At 29.1% G+C, this 23,310-nt stretch overlaps 1 protein-coding gene across 4 annotated transcripts; it reads left to right on the top strand.

Moving 5' to 3' along the window:
• The first annotated feature begins 2,631 nt into the window (after window positions 1-2,631).
• On the top strand, window positions 2,632-21,342 carry LOC132924473 (serine proteinase stubble-like). Of its 4 annotated transcripts, XM_060988815.1 has the most exons (11): window positions 2,632-3,070; window positions 3,141-3,245; window positions 3,378-5,049; window positions 9,538-9,768; window positions 10,872-11,450; window positions 17,437-17,513; window positions 17,592-17,692; window positions 18,207-18,306; window positions 18,817-18,985; window positions 19,768-19,925; window positions 20,814-21,342. In XM_060988815.1, exons 3-11 carry the CDS (start codon window positions 4,224-4,226, stop codon window positions 20,967-20,969), a joined length of 2,397 nt encoding a protein of 798 aa, XP_060844798.1. In that variant the 5' UTR covers window positions 2,632-3,070; window positions 3,141-3,245; window positions 3,378-4,223; the 3' UTR covers window positions 20,970-21,342. The 4 variants fall into 4 exon arrangements, with proteins under 4 accessions (XP_060844798.1, XP_060844795.1, XP_060844797.1 ...); XM_060988812.1 differs by having other exon boundaries at window positions 3,141-5,049; XM_060988814.1 differs by having other exon boundaries at window positions 2,632-3,245.
• The last annotated feature ends 1,968 nt before the right edge of the window (window positions 21,343-23,310 follow it).

Raw genomic sequence — 23,310 nt, 5'->3', positions numbered from 1 at the left:
TTCTAACTAAATATTTTAATTAAAAAACCGGGTAAGTTGTTAAATTAAAAATAATAATGCATAATATTTTGAACAGAGAGCATTGTAACGATAGTTATGATTTACTATTGAGTTCTTTATTATTGTTTTAGTAGGTATGTATTTGTAGTACAGTTTCAATGCATAATTATACGGTCTGATAATTCTTACAATGTGTGCATTATTTTCATGTAAATTTCAAATTATATAAACACTTCTTTTTTTTTTTACATATTTTAGGAATTAGAAATAGTTATTTGTGTTTATATTGTTGTCTTGAAAAACAATAATAAAAATCAAATATTTGTTGTTCTTAAAACTAAATAAATATAGATATACGCTTCAATGATATCACGAGTAATTTAATTTAAAAAAAAACAACAAATAGTTTATATGCTAATTGAGTAGCTAAAGCGACATTAAATAATAAAAAATAATTTACCTTCGCAAATCGCAATGATTACCTGTAAGGATGTATCATGTGATACATTTTTAATTGATATCTTTGACATAAATTAATATTAGTCATTAAAGAGTACTTAATGTGTATACTATATAGTGAGTGTAAATAAAGAATAAGTTGTTTATAAATACAACTTTCTTGTTTATTTATATACTATATAGTATATACATCAAATACTCTTACATTATACATTATATTTTATTCAACTGGCTTCAGATATTATAGACAGTGTCTTAAACCGTGATATTTTATTTTGCTCATTACTCATTAGTACCTGTACAAATCGTATTAATATTTAATTAATTAGTTTTGTTGTTATTTTAATGGATACTTTATGTGCTTACGATCTATGTATTATTACTAATTACAACCAAGTTTTACTCTTTAAAATGCCATACCAATTGGCAATTTGAAATAATTGTGATGTATTATTATGTTTTAAAGGAAACATTTGATGAAACTAAAACTATCATGCACACCACAATAATTGCAGTAGCTTTAGTTACTTTTATTATTTCAATCATCCGCAATTGCGAATCGGTAGCAGTTAGTCTACCAAAAACACATCGATTTAACAAGAGTAAATAATAATAGAGGTTATTTTTTGTAAAATGTTATTCTTTTGTTAAAAAAATAATGTATTTTAGTGATGAAATTTGGCGAACATGATGTTATTTCTACATTACAATACAACGATACAGCAACGATTTTAGAATCTAATCATTCTATAACAACCAGACTGAAACAACAAGGAATGCAACATAAGATAAAGAAGAAGAAGGGTCGTTTTTTTGAACAATTTTGTAAGTATATACTTTATTACTCGAACTTATTAGCTATTATATTCACACGATGAAAAATTTGCAAAAATGTATGATATAAAAATTCCTGATATCAATTTATTATTTATGTATTAAAAATTGATAAATTGCAGGATTGATAGTTACTACTTTAAAAAGGTTTCGCCAAAATGTTTCTGAATACCTAGTGTTAATGAAATTGATAGGAAACATGTATTAATTATTGTACTTAATATTTAATGACAATCAATATTAAAAACTTTTCTATTAATATTATCCAATAAAATTAAATTTTTAATATAAATTGAAATTTATATTAATTCAAAATACATTTGTAGCTATTTAGTAATAAACAGAAGTTAGTAATTTCAAAAAATACGTTCAAAACCCATACTTTTGTTGTATCGTTCTGTTCTATATTATCGTTATACGCGAAGAAGTTAACTGTGTCTTAGAATAAAAGGAATTCAACGAATCGTATAGTATTTTCTTCTAATTAACTAATGATGAGTAAAAAATCAACTAAATAACTCTATTTTTTAAATTCTAGTCGTTTTAATCAATTTATTTATTTGATTTAAGATTTTGTTTAATTTGCAATTTTGCTAATTAATTATGGAGAAATTTTGAACATCCAATTTCTAAAAGAAATTAACGTATAACACAGACTATATATATAAGTATATAACACTCATAAGACTAGAACATCATGTTGTATTAAGTTATGTAACTCACTGCACGGTAAAAATTTAATAACATTAATTATTAATTTCACAACGTTTAAGTCGACTAAACTTACATATATTGAAAAATAATCTTGAATATTTTTATTTAAAAAACTCATTGATTATGAGTTTTAATAAAAAAGTTTTTTCGTTGTATTTCAGACCGAAAATATTATAATAATTGCTAACACTATTAATAATTTATAGACGTTGTATTATACAATATATTACCTATAAATATGTAATAACTGTATAATATTATTATGTCGAGAATCGGTTTGGATTTTTAGTCACGTAAAATGTGCATGAATTTATTATATAGGTTTGACTACAATGGTGTTATCTATTTAATTAATTAGTATTTTGAAAATATATTAATATCCCTATAACATAGTATACGATATACGAATACCTATACATTATACATGTCTAAGAATCGTATGCAACAATATAGTAAAAGCACAGTACGGCGTTTGAAAGAGTGCGATTCCCATTTTTAATCGTGGAGGGGTTTAACATCAAGTATACACTGAATAACAGCAAACCGATTAAGAGAAAGTTCGCGGTAAAAGAGCGGTTAGGCGGAGACACTTGAATATGATGATGGTGGTCGCTACGTTTTGTAGCAACTAGTCTTTTGTGTGCTGCTGCGGCTCTCAGTCGGTTTACTTTCTTAATATTTGTCTTTATTGTTAATATTGTTTCGGAGAAGAAAGAATACTTCGTTATTTATCTGTGGTGTATTGATAGTCGTGATGATAAAAATGTAAAAAAAAAATAACCACCAATGTGATCTGCCGTTTAATCTGTCACTATATATCATCGTATTAAGTTATACAAAAGGACAATTTTCTCGCTTGCTTCTTTTGTTATCATATTTTTTTTTTATAAAGAAAATTTCTCATCTACGTATATATCTATATCTATATATTATACTCTATTGAAATCTGCTTTTATTTAACTATTACAATAATAATAATAATAATAATAATAGAATTATAACTGCGTGTTATTGGTTTTTTTTCACAATCATCGATAATACATTAAATACGACTCGAGACGTGGTAAGTCAAAAGTTACTGTATACCATTTTTTTCTAGACGGCTAGTCGTTTATTAAAATATATATTTTCAGTGCGATCGAAAATTACCGCGTAAGGTTTAGATTTCAATTGTAAAAATCAGTTTTCGTTTAATTTTGACATTAAATCTATTTTTTCGAAGTTACCACGTGTGGAAGGTACGTCTTTTAACATTAACGATACTAATATGTAATGATATCATATTGTTATTGTCGTAATTTTATTACACTTCACTAGGTAGTGTTGGATTTTTTATTTATTTTTTTTTTCACTTGTTCTTTTACTCTCAGTGACCGCGAGTGAAAGTGAACGTGTATGCGGCGCGTGTGAGATAGAAAATTTAATAATAATAATAATAATACTACTACTACTACTACTACTGCTACCTACTACTACTACTACTAATAATAATAATAAAAATATAACAACAACGACGACTGAGCGGTGCGCGTACAGAAAGAAAGTGGATACGCTCGTTCCGTGACATTGTGTATACGCGCAGGAATCCAAGGTAAACTGCTGCTGTTACTCCTGTTATCGAAGTGATAGTTTTTCGAGCGATATACGCGCGAATACAATTATTATTATTATATTATTATTATTATTATTACTATTTGCTCGGGCCAAGCCCTATTCGCCGTATCATATACACACACACGCGCACACACGCGTACGCGCCGACTTCGCACACACGCGGGTGAAAGAAGAAAGTGACGGACATTCGAGTGTATAAGATTCGTGGCGCGCATTCCTCCGATATTCGTCGGCCGTCGTCAAAACCGTCATTCGTCATCGTCTTCACAGTCATCGCCGTTGTCACCGCATCATCGTCATCATCATCATAATCGTCGGATGTTACGCAACAACAGCGATTGTATAGTAATCGTCGTGTTTCACCGCGGCCTTACGGGTCAATGTCGTATCGCCGAAACGCCACCGAAACACCATCACGGCATCAACAACTTCGTCGGACCATCATCATCATCACCATCATCACCGTCATCATCGTTTTGACGACGTTATAGTGCGCTATAATATTACGGCCACACCCGAGCAGACGACGCGGACATTGCTGCAATATAAAACATATAAAACACATATATAGTTCTTATAGCGTTGATCACGAGCGCGTTGCCATGAGGTCATACTCCATAATCGTCAGTGTCATAGTGATGCAGTTGTACTGCAGCGGCGCGTCGTCGTCCGGCGGCCGCGCGGAGTCCACCGCCGTCGAATCGTCCGACGCGTATCACGCGCCGTCGGCCGTCCGGTCCGGCGGTCGGCAACGTCAGCGGATAACCCGCGATACGGACGGCGGGGGCGGAGGAGCCGACGACGACAGGTCGGACGCGTACGACGGTCTCCGTCGCACGGTGTACCATCACGTCAGCGACGGCACGTCTTCGTCGGCGACCGACGGGGGCGGCGGTTGGATCATCGGCGGCAGCCGCCGACGGGCGTCCGCGGGCGCGCACAAGTACCACCAGGACAAAGTGGCGTTCACGGGCGAGACGGACGACAAGCGGCGCGAGCCGGCCGACGACAAGCTGCAGCTGCAACAGTGGCCGGTGGTCGGCGTCGGGTCGGACGCCGCGTCGTCGCTGTCCGAGGTGCAGGTGGTCGTGCACCAGCCGCCGCCGCACCACAACTCGGTGGTGGACGGCGACCACCATCAGCAACCGTCGTCCGACGCGGCGTCCAAGTGGTACTCGAAGCGGCTGTCTTACGCGACCAAGACGTCTCCGGCGGCCGCGTCCGCCACCGCGCCGCCGTCGCTGCAGTCGTTGCAGCAGCAGCAGCAGCCAGACGCCGTGGGAAGCAACGCCGTGCTGCTGGCCGAAGTGCTCGGCCAAAAGTCCGGTTTCAACACTACCGCCGGCAAAGGCGGTTACTACGGCGCGCCGCCGACCGTCACCGGTTCCAAAGGCTTTCAGAACGATCTCATGGACATGTTGGGTAAAAGTATGTGTGACGCGCCCGTATTTCCGGGACCTTTTTCATTTTAATTCGTATTAAATAATAATATTATAGGTACTCTTCCGCGGGACAGGTGTATAATATTTTAGTAAATAATTTTATTTTTTACACTCGCGTTATTGTTATATGTTATTATTGTCGTGTTCGTTCGTGTCGCACCAACGATGACGGTTTTAGTTTTTTTTCTTTTATTTTTTTAAGTTTTTTCGGTTGTCGTCGGTTTATGTTTTTCTGTTTTCCGTCCGTTTCACTCGTAACAACTGTTACGAACACCCATCGTAAATTTGGGTAAATCGTGCGTATACATAACATTATAAAATGTGTAGATGCGCGGGTCTTATAAGATATATATATATAGGTAAACGATTCGGTGCACTGCCATCACGCAATGTATTTGTATAATATCCGGAGGAGCTGTCGCGGAACTCGATTGCCGACGCCATGATCGGTGTGTTGACATTTCCGAGCGATTAGAGGAAGATGAACGAAAGAAGAGACAGAGAGACAGAGAGAGAGAGAGAGAGAGAGAAAGAGGATAAGAAAAAAAATAAAACCAATCGAAGAAAACGATACTCGCGACTCTTGTTGTCGGCCGGGGGAGTAAACGGGTGGTCGACTGCGTCGATGAAAACGATCGAAAACAAAAAAATATATACACAACAGGTATAATATAGCCGGTATACCTATTATACAGGTGTAATTAATCACGGTTCTGCTGCTGAGATTAGTCGTTTTCGTTATAGTCGTTATATATTATGTTCTTAGATTCTGTAAAGAAATCATCGGTGTCGTGTATTTCTTCCTTGGTCTAATAGGTACGAGACACTATATAGGTATATATAGTTCGTCGAACAGATGATTAGGCTTTTAATCGTCCGACACGCGACGTTTTCGTTAACGTCGTTATCGTTTCGATTTGCGTATCAACTATATTATACTCAGTGGGGCTGCAGTGAACGAAAAGTTGATTGTATAGGTTTATTAAAAAAATAACAACGCACAGGTACAACGACGTCTTGTCGTGCATATCCCCTAATACCTATTCGTGATATTATGTACGCAGTACACTACAATTGTTTTAGATGCACCGACGTTGTAATAATCATGATGCGTATATACTTACATCGTTTTTTTTTCTACCAAAACAACCGACAAATGTACAATAATGTTTGTATTTTAAATTATTATTACAATGTACGCGTTCCAGCTAATTATGATTTTAACGATTTCGCTCCGCTATAACACATACTTAGACATGATGTGTTCCTTACTTCAATTACCTGATAGCGATCATGTCATATTATATACTTGCGTGGGTTTTCCGTTTAGAATAATTCCATTGTATTTATTTACATCCTTGATAACTTTCTCTGAGATTAAATGAAATAAATTCAACCTTCGGGGCGCATTCTTCGTACTACAACCCATTTTTACAATATTATAATATTATAATATTATATTTCTTATATATAGTTAACAATCCTCGAATGTAGATTTTATATATATAGGCGAATATCCGATAAAATAATGAAAAAGGCTACTAAATAATTTTTAAATGGTCTCGATTATAGTTAATATAAACAGTGCCTTTTTAACTGTGTTAATAATATACCGTGTATTATTGCTTATCACTTAAGTAACGTATATACGTTAAAACGTATGTATAATGTCATATTTTGTTGATTTAAGGACATACTTTGATTTTTGTTAGCGTCTTAATGAGCAAATTTCGCTTACATTTTTTTAGAACACTTAAGGTCGAAAACTTTCTAACTACATATAATAATATGATATTGACGAACTCGATTTATTAATAAACTACCGATTATGTAATTACTGATTACGTTGTAAAAACTAAAAACTATTGGGTATTTGTTTATGACTGTTTTATTAAACATCGAGCGAAAATGAAAACGAAATAATATTATCATTTCGCCATTTGTGTCCGGGATATTTATATTATTTAGTTAAGCCCCGGTAAATTTTTTAGCGACGTATTACAATAATATCTGTTGTTTGTATAATATAATAATATAATATTTTAAAAATCAATGCACGTGTCGCTATTCTCGTTTCTATAACAATATTATTAATAAAATATACACATCGCGATTAGTTGTATACTATAGGTAGGTAGTATAAACGAAAGCAACACTATGACCGTGATGTGGTTTCACTTTCTTCATCACGGCCGTCTGGTGTTTTTCCTTTCTTGAATTGCTATAATACTCGTCTGCAAACTTGCCACGGCCAGTGACTTTGTTAATTTTTGTACACAAAATAATATTTTAATATTTACTGTAGTGTAGGTAGACATTTAGTATTTACGCAAGCCCATACTGATGATTTGTGTTTTAAATATTTATGACCGCGATACTTTTGTTTATTTAAATTAGTTTATGTTTATTGAAAATAAAGAAACCAACACATACTTATTTTTCTCTGACAATAATTTATTTTATTGTTCTAATTTCAAACTTTCGGTACACTTTAAAAAAAAACAAAAACTTATCTATTTTAATAACTAGTATTTTTGTAATATTTCTGAGATGAAAATGTTTATATATATTATTATATTTAATTTGAGTTGCTTAAATACAAACCATATTTACATCGCTAAGTTTAGTCACTAATTTTATGGTAACGTCTATTAAAATCTAGGATTAAACATGTTTTTATTTTCTTGTGATCGTCTCCATAATATTATAGTTTCCTATTTTTTTTAAAATGCAGATAAAAAGTTATTCATTCATTATAACTGTTCATATTATATAGGTAATTAGTGACTATAATAATTATACTCTCGTTACTTACATCTGATAGCTGAATACGGATATAAAAATCAATTTGAAATGTGTAGATACGTTAAAAGATAGTATAAACTGATATTCGATTATACGCATTTCTAAAAATAAAAAAATTAATAATAGTGGGTTGTATGAAATTGTTTGGTACATAATAATTATTATTATTACTACTATTTTCTCAACACGTTTTACTTTTACAGAATTTAAATAATCGAAATGTAAAAGTAAATTTATGGAATGTCATCAATATAGAAACCTTTCCCCGTCAAAAACACAAATTAGTCGTTTTCGAATAATCACTGCGGCATTCAAAATGTATTCCACTTTAATACGTTAATATTATATTACATTATAATATTGATTAGGTACTTACCTACATTATTTCTTTATTCATTATAATATTACGGATGTGCGCGTTGTAAACAAAGTTTTTGCATAAATTAAATATGCATATAAAATAAAACTTCATATTTTTTCCGTGTTGTGTAGGTTATAGTCACTTATTATAATCGTATATTATACGACGAGAAGCAAACGATATTTGTAGAATATTTTCATGTAAGATTATTTTACAGAAATACAATAGAATTACAGAACTTAAAGCGATAAATTAAAAAAAAAAAATCAATTTAAAATCATTTTATGCTGTAAAAAATCTATATGTTATGATCAAATATGCGCATGTTTTATGACTACCATAAAATATATTATATGGATCTAATGACTATAATATTATTATTATTTTCATTAAAAAAATAATGAATTTTATGATTTCGTCGAAAACGCTTTCTTACAAAACGTGTGTTTTCGTTTTCTCGTTTTTCTAATCCTAAAATAACGAAAAAAAAAAATTAAAATATAGGTACCAGGTACCTACCTATAAAACGGTAACATTATAATTACCGGTGTTCTCAATTTCCCTACATATTAATATAGTGTAGCCTCTCTGTGCCATATACACTTAAGATTTCGTTGAAAACATACAAGTGTGCGTAGTGGGTATTCTATATCTATAAAACAATTTGCGCATAAAAAAAACTTATTCAACTTATTGATATTGACAATTGAATGATTGATATTAATGACGGTCGATTTGCAGTATCTGGATTAACCTATTGTAGTTGGGTATTACTGCATTAGTCTTGATAAAATTAGTAAATCCGTCGCTGTCTATTTGATTTCATGTTTTTATATATTATGTGTAGGTACGCATTTTAAAATTAAAATATGTCGTATTATTATATTAACAAAATTCTTATTGACAAAGAAATATTTAAGTAATACGTGCGTTTAAATTTTAATTTGAGTTTACATTTTTAGAAAAAATGTATTTTTATTTTTATTATGATTATCGATGACACCTAACTATCTAAGGTAAAAATAAGTACAAAATAATTTTGGTCAAACACGTGCGATGGTATAACATTTCTGATTATAGCTAGCTTATTAGATATGCTCATAGTCCGTACATAATACAATATGTAATGTTGCCACGTAGTAAATTGCAATATTATATATTTTATCATTGTTGAACAACAATGATAATGATATAATATGATATAATACATTATAATATATTATTTCGGCTGATCCAATACGAATGATGTCTATACATATACGCATGTCAAGGTTTTTTTTAAAAAATATTTTTTTTCACCGTATACAGTGATACCTCAGACTTGCTGGTACAACAGTAACAAATTCGATTGCGGGCTTAGTATTTCGTGCGTGCTCGAGGGTGGCAAACCAGTGGACTTGTGCAGCGGTGGTATGATATGGAGCTGTTGCGTGTCCAGAGACAAAATCCAGACATCCGGATCTTCTTCGTCGTCGTCATCATCGTCGTCATCGTCCGTGACGGCAGCGTCGAATTCGGTGGGAACAATAGAAAATGCCAGTGAGTTTTTATATTTTACTATGTTATTTTTATTTTCATTCTTTAACGTCTCATTCCAGAACGTGCGTTTGTTAAAATATATCTAAATAAACGGTTCAAAATAATAATAATAAGAATAAGAATAAGAATAATGGTTGCATTGCACAATATTCACTTGTAGAGTTTCACGCGATGCTCATATTTATGTTATTACTTGTTATTATTAAAGCGACACGTCGTTACGCGCACACTGGATGTGCGACGGCACAGTTCACTATATAAATAATAATAATAATAATAAACGCATTAATTTCTCTCGTCTGGTATTATAATCAGAGCAAAACTTTTTATGGTCGCTATTATTATAATATTGTCACGGTTCTCGTATTTATTAAAATCACGGTGTACAATATATATATTATATTAAAATGACGGTGAAGGACAACGGGAGAGTGTAGATTTTATTTAATTTTTATTTCAACTTTGAGACCATTTCTACCACAATATAATAACGTCGAGACTGCGCTATCCTCTCATCGTCATGCATATATTATTATGTTTGCTTGTTTAGCCGTGTAGACATTTATATTATATATGTACGCGTGTGTTTAATTATTTTAATTCTGTGACACACATGCTTATCAATACGTGCGTTTTGTATTATGACGATACGCGAATAGTGAATACGTTTGTACACCTAATTATTACGTACCTACCTATATTTACAGTGGTTGCTGAGTAAAACCTCAACATATATATTATGATATTATTTATTTGTGAATCATGTTTGTAACATATTTTCTTTTTTAATTTTGGAACAAACATGATATCATTACTATCTAAGTAGGTATACAACAGGTGTATAAAATATAGTTTATTATATATAGTTTATATCTAATAAGGATCATCATCCTTGCAGTGTATTAACGATACGTATTTTTTCACTGTGCCTCCACTCTTGAGTCTATTTAATATTTTAATGATAGGTATATAGGTACCTACCACATATGAAATGTTTACTCAGTTTCATAAGCCTATATGCAAATGTATGGGAAACGGTATGCTCCCGAAATATTTTAGTTATTGCGTTATATGTTGTCATATCCGTTTCCTCTTGTATTAAGCCATACAGTTCCTGATGCAATACCCCGAATTCCAACACCACTACAACATGTATATGCACCAACAACATCAGTATCAACAGCTGCAGCAACAGCAACTGCAACTGCAACAACAAAACCATTATAACCATCAACCTGCGACGGTGCCGAGTTACGTGGACAACTACATCAACGACATAAGTCCGTCGTCGCAGTCTTTCGTCGCCGACCAGACAGCCAAACCATCGTACTATTACCAACAAGAGCACCAGCATTACCACCCGTATTACTATCAGCACCATCAGAGTGGCGTTGGCGGCCATTGGCAGCTCAACGGCGGGGCGGTTAGCAGCACGTCGACCAGCACGACTTTACCGCCCACGTCGCAAAACATGATGTTCCACACCGATCACGGGAACGTGTTTTATTCCACGCACAAACCACCGCAACTGGCGCCGTTCTCTCACATCACCCAAATCGGCAGCGGCATCGTTGCCGACGATCAGCTGCAACAGCAACAGCAACAGCAGCAACAGCAACAGCAACAGCAACCGCAACAGCAACAGAGTCAACTGTTGCACTACATGCCGTCCGGATATCGCGGTAAACTACAGTCGCTGTTTATGCATAAAGCCGAGCTTCCGGCCACACGCTTCACATGTACCTACCTACTATTACACTTATCCGTATGGAATAGATTAAAGCACCTGCAGTTTGGAAGACGCGCGTACACCGATTATTTACTGTATGTTCACGAGATGGGAATGCAAAAGCCTTCGATCGGGTTGTTTTTATAATTTATCTTAACGCACGTTGTATAAACATTGTATTCCGCAAGGAGAAATGCACAAACGCACGATAACAATTACACGACACAGTTTTCGTTCTCGAAACGTATCTTTATAGATTATTACAGCACGTCTTATGATTATTGCACTACACTGCAACAGGTGCACACACATATTATTACGATGAGGTGCATTACGACGGTCAATAAAATACTATAGATAACGAACCATTTGAAGTCGATTCACACACATATTTTGTACATACTATAACATATATTATGATACATAATTATATAATCCTACATTATGATTATTAAAAAATTATAATATGATGACCACGTTATATTCAATAGTTTTTATGAAATTATTGTACTTACCTAAATAAGATGTTTATTCTTAAGCTACATCTGATACTTTAGCGACAATTATGCTTTCGAAATTCCGTATATATGTAATTTTAATTTAATAGCTTTGGTATATCGTCATGTTAGAAATGTGTACCTAAGTAATTACATGTTTTTTTTATATCATCTGAATCACATAATTGTTTTTTACATTTCTAATCTACTATTAGTTTTCAAAAAGTATCTTCATCTTCTGTATTAAGAGGTACATCCGGGAGATTGTTCTAATGAATTATTGGATGATAGGAAAATGTAAACACCCATTAAATAATTATAATATGTCGTTTTTGCCCAACAATATATTATAATTATTATTTTTTTTTTAATCAAAATTAATATAACGTTTATAATAATTTATTTTATGGGAGAGTGTATGTATATTATACACATATTTATCTACTTTTTGGGATTCAAAATATATTAATAATATCTTTCGATCATATCAAAGTCCAATTAAATATAACTACACTTCAGGTGGATCTTAAAGTTTATTTTTGAATTAATTGGACTAAGGCAAATTCTATTTTTTATAATTTCGCGTGTTGTACACTCTTTAATAAAAACTCTAAGGTTCACTGTTCACTCTTTTTATTTAAATACATAATACATTTTACAAACTATAATGCATTGTCTCTGCTGTCTTAAAAATGTAAAATATAGCAAATTTGCGTTTATTAAAATTAATTTTGTGTTATCAGCTTTAATAGTAGAATGAATTTATCTATTATTAGGCCCAAAAGTAAGAATATAAGGTTATTTTATTTACGATATTTTAATTTTTTAAAGTTATGAGCAAAATTGTAATATTTTACTTGCTTAAAAGTCAAAATATCCGGTCAAAAAACCACATTCAAACACAGATAATGTTCTTAACTGTTTCACTCGGACCAGAGAAAAAAATGGTGCAACGAAATCTTCTTAAAAGATTTATTTTTTGTTGTTAAATGTTAGCTTTAATAGTACCTACAATAATTGACTTAGTATTATATAAAAAAAAAAAAGTTAAAGTTAATAATATATTTTCTATTTTTGTATGTTAATGTTTTTTTATGGTTTTACGAGTTTTAAGTATTTTTTAAATTGCAATATTTTACACTCATAACTTGCATATGACTTAAAGCATAAACTGTAAAAATTCAAAGTAAAAATAAAGATAATGTTATTAAGTTTGATAAAAGATCAATTCATTATAATATTAAAACTAATAACACAAACTTGGTTAAGCTGAACGTAAATTTGGCATGTTGTACGTATCTGTAAGACCTAGGTAATGCCGTGATGTGGATGTTTAAATTACTTTGTATTTAGTATTATAAAAAAAAATAGACCACTACCTATATAGAGTTCTAACTACAGTTTATTATATATTTTTCAAGTACTTCTTGGATGAACCTCTCTCTTTATTGATACATAGTATGCGTTTTTCAATAGTTTTATTAAAACAAACTAATTATTCCGAATCGTATTATTTGTTATCTGTTATTTAATTATTTTTATTTTAAATGTACTTATTCATTCAAAATACACTAAATTTTAACTTTTGGTCGTAGCAACTATTATATTAGTTTTACAAGTGTACTTATTTCTGTGTCCATCATAAACTTTTTGAGCAGTAAAACATTTAAATATTCAACTCTGAAGGTGGTTTTTTTTAATAAATTCAATCTAGTTGGTCAAAAGTAAAGAATTTCTAACACAAGTAAAAAATTACGGAAGAACGGATAATTTTTAAATCACCAGTTTTTGATAAAATCGACTTTGTATTGTTTGTTGTAATTTAAAAAACAATAATATAGACTTGAGATTTTACTAAATATTTATAGTAACATTTTCTACAAACTTCATGTTAACGTTTTTAAAACATTTTGGATCTTTCTGAGCTCTTTATAAATATTTAAATTTGTCAACGTTTTTAGTTTTTTTTTTTTATAAAGATTGACGCATATTTTAATGAATCAAAAATCTTAAAAATGTAACAAAAGGTTTCCCGTAAGATATTCTTATAAAATTAGAAATATATTAAAGAACGCAGTCAACATTTTTTTTTACTCGCTTAAGTTCAATTACAAATATCAATTCGTCACTATCATCAAAATTAACAAATGATTTTGTTTTTAAAAATGCATAACATTTTTAATTTTAATACCTTTAGCAGACTAAGTTTGAAAATATAATATAAGATTAAGTTGTACACACTGGAATAATAAAAACATTTAGTGAACCACTTTATTTTTTTTATGTTCATTTGAAGTTAGAATATGTATGAAATTGGCATTTATAAAAACGTAAAATAACGTTCTTTGTTATTTTGTCATAATTAAAAACTATTAACTGTAGTAACTTGAAAAATTTCAGTAATTCTCTTATTTTTTTTTTTTAGTAAAAAAACTATTTCAACAATTTAGTTTTACATATTTTAACATATTTTATATGAAAAAAAAAATACATATTGATTGATTAAATTATAACAAATAATTACATTTTAAATTTTAGACCAGTAAGGTGGAACAAATTAAATAGTGAAAAAATGAGATATTTTTGAAATGTGAAATATTAATATGTAAAAATATAAAATCAAAGATTAATTAAAAGTGTATAGGTAGAAAAAATATATTCTAATGAGCAATGACGTTGATAATAATTAAAACTAATAAATTTACATAGTAATTGTTAGAATACTTAGAATACGATTGATATTAAAGAATTTAATATTTTTTAACAGGTTGACATAAATATGTCAACCTGTTAAAAAATATAATTAATACTAACTTAATAATGAATCAATAAGTTCAATGATAATTATTACCGACATTTCCTCGAAGTTGGTTTCGAAATGTTACTGATCAACGTCATATTTGTTTTTGTGGCAGTATGGAAAGTGGTGTGGGACCAAGACTGAATGGTGTTTTTAATAATTTTCATGGGCTATGATGAATAATTGAAGATTGCGTAATTATTGATAGATTTATTATTGCCCAGTGTATCGTTCGAGATAGTAATCGTATGTGAAATTATTTTTTCATTCAAATAATCATACTTAAAATAGTCTGATTATCTATTATATTGCATTTGTAGAGTTTGTGAAATTAGATTACTGTGTTTGTAGGATGCATTTGAGGTTGAGGATTCATGGTTCTTCAGTTTTGAACATTTTAACCAAATGAAATTCGAGATCTACGTGGTGAGTTATAGTTAAGCGTAGGTCTAATTTTACTGGTTCCAGGTTTTTGTCCGAGAAGGTGGTTATTATCAATGAGAGAAAGGATGTGACGCGCTATAATTTAAATTATCGTTCTTTGTAAACAATGACATTTTAAAATTATTTAGACTAATTTATACATATATATTTCTTTAAAATATATAGGTACGGATTTAATGTCTGACTTATTTATATGACACAACTGCTTACACTTTTCTATGGCATGTCGGTATATTGATTTCTATCATAATTAAAACTTATAATTTTTTATAAAAATAAATAGGGATGGTATATGATACATTTTATTTATTTTTGATGATTTTAAGAAAAATTTGTTCAACCTATCGAAAATTATTTAGGGAAAAAGAATCACTAATAGTGATAATAATAAATTTGAAATAATGGCTGTTACATCAACTCCGTTTAGAATCGTTTTTACATACGCTATATATGACTATTGAATTCAAATTTAAGTTTTGACACAGATATTTTCTTTTAAGTATGTGTGTGAGTAGAATAAAAAAGGGGATTCAAACACCTATCCCCCTATCCCTATCCTTATCCCTATCACTATCCCATATCTCATATCCCAATCCTCATTCACTATCCCATATCTCATATCCCAATCCTCATTCACTATCCCTATTCGCTATTCCCTATCCTATAATCACTGCTGCAACCCGTTCAGTGGGATTGGTGTTTGAGTCCCCTTTTTTATTCTACTTGTGTGGACTTTAAATTTTTAATACATAACTGATTAATTCCATTAAATAACATGATATAACATTGATTATGTACTTTTATATACATATATCTAGCTGTAGAAACTAACTATATTGTATAAATCATCACTTTCATACTTAATTTTTTTTTTAATTCATACTATTATAGATTTTAACTTTATAAAAGAATTGACTCTAGAGTTTTCTTCTGAGTACGTGCTCTTAAAGTTTCTTGAAGCTATCGTTTGGTCATATGTAGTAAGAGTATAATTTTTACATTGAAATTTGAACGTTGATTTGAAATAATTTTTCTAAGAGCGAGATAATCTGATTTTTATATTTTGTATTATATACAATTATTATTACAAGATATTTTATACCTTGTATTTTATATTGTTAATTGTTTTCCAAAAGTTGAAAACTTTTAATTTCGTATTAACAATAAGTTTAGATGACTGTGTCAAGGGAAATTTTATAAATAAAACTTTTAAAACAAAAACTTATGTAAATATCAAATTTAATTTATTAAATACTCAATGTATTTAACTTGGAGCTATATGGGGGTGTAACCCATCAATGATAGGCTTTCCTTGTTCTATTTAGCCAATTATTATTTTCTATGCGATCAAATTTATTTATTGACTTATTGTATTACTATTTCGAAGTCCTGACTTTTAACAAATAAATAGTTTAGATAGTTTAAAAAAATAAATTGAGCTTAAGTTACTAATATCACTTTTGTTATAGGTTGAGTGATTTTAGATTCTTAACGGAGCGATGAATGTGTTTTTAAATTGTAATCGAAAGTATAAATTGAAGATAATTAATACGTATACTAACATTATTATAGTAATATTAAATGTATGGAAGAATACAAATTAAAAAAAACAATTATTTAGATTTAAAATAGGTAAAATAATAATATAACTATACATTTGTGATTATGTTTTTTTTTCTAGTCGTATAATCTATAAATTAATCGTTTGTTAATTAATATTAAAAACACATATTATTAACTATCAGATAACCTACATTTAATATTGGTTATGAATATTTGTGTTTACTATGAATATTTATCATACAAATATGAAATAATTAGTTAGATATATTTATATGGAGACACAATTTTTTATTTTCAAGCTTGATATCTTATTCTTTTCTTTGTAGTAGATATTTTTATAAAATAAAATTAATTACCAATATGGTTAGTTTATAGGCCATATTATAAATTATTATTATGTGTATAAATATTATAAAAAATAATAATCAAATTATTTACGATGAATCAAAAATCAAAATATAAACATAAAACTTCATTTTTAATGCTTTTTTTTATTTGAAATGTTATATTATATACTTATATTATTTAAATTTGTACTTCACGTTTCTACATGGGTCTTATTCTTGTATAAAATCTATACATTTCTGTTATAAATACCTATATAAACATGGAATATACATATTTGATTTTAATAGGTTGTGGAGAATTATATGCAAGAAGCCATAGAATCGTGGGTGGACATGGATCAAACTTTGGTACACATCCGTGGCAGGTAAATATAAATATTTATATTATTATTAGAATTGAACCAAAAATAAAAAATAAAAAAAATATATGTTTATTTTTTTAGGCCGCTATCATCAAGTCAGGGTTTTTATCAAAAAAATTGTCATGTGGAGGTGCTCTTCTGAGTAATCGATGGGTAGTTACTGCTGCACATTGTGTTGCCACGTAAGTATAATAAAGTTTTCATTGACGTGCTCGCGGGGTAAATAAGGGTGGTTGATGAGTCAAACATGACATACATCTTGTTTTAGTTGTTTTGATGTTACGCCATAAGAATAAATAAATTCATATTTTATGTAATTACGAAGTACTCTTTTAATTTAAAAAAAAAAATATTTTAATTAATGATAGGAATTGACGCCTTGCTATAAATAAAACTATAAAGCTTTTCATATTACAGCTTTATTTTGGAATAACTTTATGATGTATTAAAAGTATCAGTACTGGGTAATGAAATAGGTATTTAACCTGCCAACTTACAAGCAGACTCCTCGTTTTATTATTATAAATAATCACGGTTATTTTAGAGTTCCGATTTTGCATTAAATGGCTTTACCTGAAAATAAACTTTACGTGTGCGTTTACGACAATAATTCACTTAATATTTTATAATATAATACAACATGTTCATTTGTTCATTTATTTATATTAATTTAAACATTTTTACTATATTAAAAAGCACGGCGAATAATAATTTAAAAGTACGGCTCGGTGAATGGGATGTACGAGATCAATCAGAAAAGTATGCACATGAAGAATTCAATGTGGAGCGGAAAGAAGTAAGAAATGATAACTAACTAGTATAATATATTGTTTTATGATTACCTTATTATTTAGTGTATTTTAATACATATTTTATACTATTTGATTATTATTAATTGTATAGAACCAAATTATTTTTATAAAATTAATTATCAACATAAGTATATTAATATAGGTGTATAGTACCACAGTGTATAATACACCATGTGAATAATGAGAAAATAATTATTTGTTAAAAATTAATAATAGTGTATAAGGTTTGAATAACGACTAAAAAAATAGCGCCAAATAGCAAAAATCTTGAATATAGGTACGCTCTTGTTATAAATCATAGTAGGTAGTAGATAGTTTTTCACGTTTACCTACTGTTATAGGTCTAATTATATGTTATAATCTCTATATGGTGTAGGGTTAATAAGCTTAAAATAAATCTGTTAATTCACATAAATAAAATTACCACTATTACTAGTAAACTTTATGATAATTAATATAAATCAAAATTAATTATTTAATATTGTTAATTACAGGTACATCCACAGTACAGTCCTACTGATTTTCGTAATGACGTCGCATTAGTTAAAATTGATCATGACGTAACATATAAACAACACATTATTCCAGTGTGTTTGCCAAGCTCAGCAGCCAAATTGGTTGGTAAGACAGCGACAGTAGCTGGTTGGGGTCGTACTCGACATGGTTAGTATATTTTCAATAATCTGTTTATTTAATGGCATTGTTAAACTAAACAAGAAATTAACAAATATGTACCTGACTAGCAAAGTACTAAACAATTGAATCACTGTAATATGTATTTATTTTACCATATCTATCAAAAACAGAAATCTTGAAAAGAAAGGTATTAATATTTTCAGATTTAACATTAGACATTTTTATAAATTCTACTCAGCTTAATTTTCAAACTTAAATCTAATAAAATTAATTTTTATTCACGAACACTTCACATCTTGAAAACACTTAAGTCATTATAATTACCTGAGTTCCAAACTTTTTTTTTTATCAGGTGTATTATAATTTACAACAAGTATTTATTATATAGTAATACTTAGTTACCGAATACCGAGTAGAATTAAATTATTTGAAAATACAAAATACAAATAATGTTATGTAATGCTAAGATAAAAACATTCTGTAAACTAATATCATATTCTTTAAAAAAATGTTGTTTCTCAAACATGAATTTTAAATTGAAAAACATATCTTTCTATATTGGACAGTTAAAAATGGTAGAATCATAATAATAATTTTAAATCTGGTCAATAGATTATTCAAACATTTCGAGTAAAAATACTTGAACATTTTTTAATGAGAATATATTATGTATTAAAATAAAAATTTCCTAAAAATATTTAATATGATAGGTAATATGTCCAAGTATATATATATTTCTATAGATTATAGTATATATTATATACAATAACACTATTTAATATTTAACTCAACTCAATTTTCAAACACAGGAGTTGCAACAGTTCCTACGGTTTTACAAGAAGTGCAAGTCGAGGTGATACCGAATGAAAGGTGCCAAAGGTGGTTCCGAGCGGCTGGTCGAAGAGAAACGATTCATGATGTGTTCCTGTGTGCGGGTTACAAAGAAGGCGGTCGAGACAGTTGTCAGGTATGTGTACAATTGTTTGAAGGCGTCATTTCAAACTCAATAATAGTTGTCTGATAAATTTGTTAAGAATTAGTCTAAATTGTCCTCCCGCCTTCGCAGCTGATGTTAAGGCTATAGTTACACTAAAATATGGGGTGATGACTGATGTATATCTTCAAAATATAAAATACTTACTTTTATTATTATATTCAAGCAAAAACACGTGAAAGTGATTTTATCCTATGGTCCACGTATTGCTTAAGTAACACATATAATATTTGGTAGTTTTGTGGGTGGATGGATGTTGAGTAATTAATAATTATACATTATAAAATGACTCATAGTACATTTTTACACTCATTGAAATGTAACACATCTATTACAGTAACTTACTCAATGACAAAATATATTCAACACCTACTAGAATACAGCAGAATAAAAATGTACACTTCTATATATACTTAAGTATATGATAAATAATAATTATAATCACCCAATATCATTTAAATTTAAAATATTAATATAAAAAAAAAAATTATGCTTGCGTATCCAATCACGTAAAAATAACAATTCATCATAAAAAAATGTACGTAACTTAAGTAAAAAAAAATTTTTTTAGTTTCTGTAAAAAATTATAAGGAATCTTCAATTAAGTTCTAAAACTTTTTACTCACAAAAAATTGTATCATATGTATAGATAAAATAAAAAAAGGAAGAAATATCTTAGTCTGCATAGGAAAATCCAGTTAATATATTACATACCTATACCTATAAGATAATTATTATAAATTATAATATACGTAACTACATTTTTTATATAATGCGTTTATGTCTGAAAACATCATTATTGTTTCAATTTACGTTATAGTATATAATATAATTCATAATCAAATAATTATCACTATTTAGGGCGATTCTGGTGGTCCGCTGACAACGATGCTGGATGGACGGAAAACTCTAATCGGATTGGTCTCCTGGGGAATCGGTTGCGGTCGTGAACATTTACCTGGAGTGTACACCAATGTACAGCGTTTCGTACCATGGATCGACAAAGTAATGACGTGATAGTAATAATAGAGTTGATAATGTTATATTATGCACACATTGAGCTATTAAATTTAAATCTATTTAATGTTATTATAAATTATTCATATTTATGAGTTGTTGTAAGCAGGTACAATTTACCATTGAGTTAATTTATTTATTTATAAAATTAAACTTATAATCTAAATATACTATTTATGTAATAAATGTATATAATTTGTAAGCATATTGCAATAAAATTAGATATAAAAATAAAAATCTAGTAATAATTATTTATCATTATAGTTTTGTTATTTTCTCGATGTCGAATTGTGCTATTCTTTAATTTAAACATTTCTATTTTCAATTTATATTCATCATTCGTGTAAAGTAAATATGTACATATTTTCACCTATATTTCTATGTTAATGATATTACCTATATGTAAATAATACATTATATATATATCTATATGAGTAATATAATATTAATCAAAATAATAAATGTAATTATTTCATGTATATTCGTCAAAGGTAATAAATATGATATATATATTATATATATATACATATATATTTAATATTTATATATAGTATAGAATATAGATAGTTAGCTGTTATGCATTAAATAAAAACAAAATTGAAATACGTTTATTGTGTATGTTTTTACATAAGTATATAGTGTGAATATAGGTTTTTGTGTAAAGTTTTGCAACTATTATTGCATATTAAGGAGATATATTAATTATATATTTTATTTTTATTTTTAATAGCTAATTATAGTAAACAACTATGATACCTCAGCAATTATAATATAATAATATTTAATATATAATAAAAATAATCGGTATAAATAATAATAATAATAATAATCAGCTTCCAAAATAAAAGTAATCAAGTTTTTTTTTATAGCAGATTCAGATTTTGTATGTTGAAAATAGAGGAAGGTTGAAAGAAATATTTAAATTTTCAAGGAAATTTATTAAAACTAGGCGTAGGCTATAAAGCAGGCAAATACATAAAATATGGAGTGAATCACAAGTTAGGTTACTTTCATTTAAATGAAGTGTACAGAGTGGAGGATTATCAGATAAATGTATTATTTAGATTCAACTCAAATTATTAAGTTATAACTACATTTTTTGGTTTTGTTATTTTTTTTATTGTGTTTTTTCAACATATTTCATGTTCTTACAGTAAGACGAATTTTATAGTTTACAAATATACAATAATGCTAATAAATAATTAAAAACATTAAAAAAAAAAAGTCGTAAAAAGATGTTTTGTGGTAGTCTTGGATTGATAGTTTTGTTGAGTTTTTCTTAGAAGTTTTTGAATTGGCTTATTATGCGTTTTGACAGGTAAGGTATTCTTGGGAATTTATTTTAGAGAGTTTTTAATTTTTGTTTGGAATATGACTGCCCACACTGGATGTACGTAGATTATTAATGGTCTTATTATATGCCGCGCGTATATAGTAATAGAGAGCATTTCATCTGTAGGATTAAGCGGTGGTTTAACAACTGTCAACCGGTATAGGATTTCAATACCATTGAAATATTTTTTTTAATACTGATGAATTTATAACATAATGTAACATTTTGTAATAAGACGATTTATACGACCTGCGAACTAATTACCATATGGCATATACTATATATGTACTTTATATTATGTACTTGTATAGCACCTTTATAATTATGTAGTGGGGAGTTTTTCTCTGACATTTTAAGCTGAAGCAAATATATCATATTGCCCGATGTTTAGGTAATGCTTTAATTTATTATATGTTTCAACGCATTATTTATTAAAGCATTATGACTGATTTATGATTATAAATATTTATAATTTTGCTGTGTTCTTTATGCAATCATTACATTATAACAATTATTATTACTTTTTAGTTTTTAATATTATTATTGTCGTTATTGCAATATTATTATTATTGTAACATTTTCCTCCACACTATTTTTTAACACAATACATTAAAAATATTAAACTTAATTTAAACAACTATTTGCGAAAAAGTAACTTCTTGGCACTATCATTATCTTTTAATAATCACAAAAAATGCACATTGCAAATGTACACTGTACATAATACAATCAATCACTGTACAGATATATCACACATTATAGGTGAAATTCACTTTTATATTTATTTGAAATTATATGAAGATAGATACTATAACCTATAAGTAGCTAACTAGCAGTCATTAGTCACACTAAATTTAAATGAGCATATATAAGACAGATATAGGTATTATAATTTACAACTGACATTCCAAATCGAACGTAAACGTTTCATTAAAGGCACATTAATATGTGTTATTAATATAATATAATACAGTAGGTACCGTAGGTACCGTAGGCATAAAGTATGTG

This window comes from Rhopalosiphum padi, chromosome 3 (genome assembly GCF_020882245.1).
Source record: "Rhopalosiphum padi isolate XX-2018 chromosome 3, ASM2088224v1, whole genome shotgun sequence".
Taxonomy (NCBI): domain Eukaryota; kingdom Metazoa; phylum Arthropoda; class Insecta; order Hemiptera; family Aphididae; genus Rhopalosiphum; species Rhopalosiphum padi.
This window is presented reverse-complemented; position numbering and strand designations above follow the sequence as displayed.

Bases quoted from the DNA above. Each gene is read 5' to 3' on its own strand.
- LOC132924473 (XM_060988815.1), top strand. From the start codon at position 4,224: ATGAGGTCATACTCCATAATCGTCAGTGTCATAGTGATGCAGTTGTAC. The intron at 18,986-19,767 runs GTTAGTATATTT...TTTCAAACACAG, and splicing joins TTGGGGTCGTACTCGACATG to GAGTTGCAACAGTTCCTACG. The intron at 19,926-20,813 runs GTATGTGTACAA...ATCACTATTTAG, and splicing joins GCGGTCGAGACAGTTGTCAG to GGCGATTCTGGTGGTCCGCT.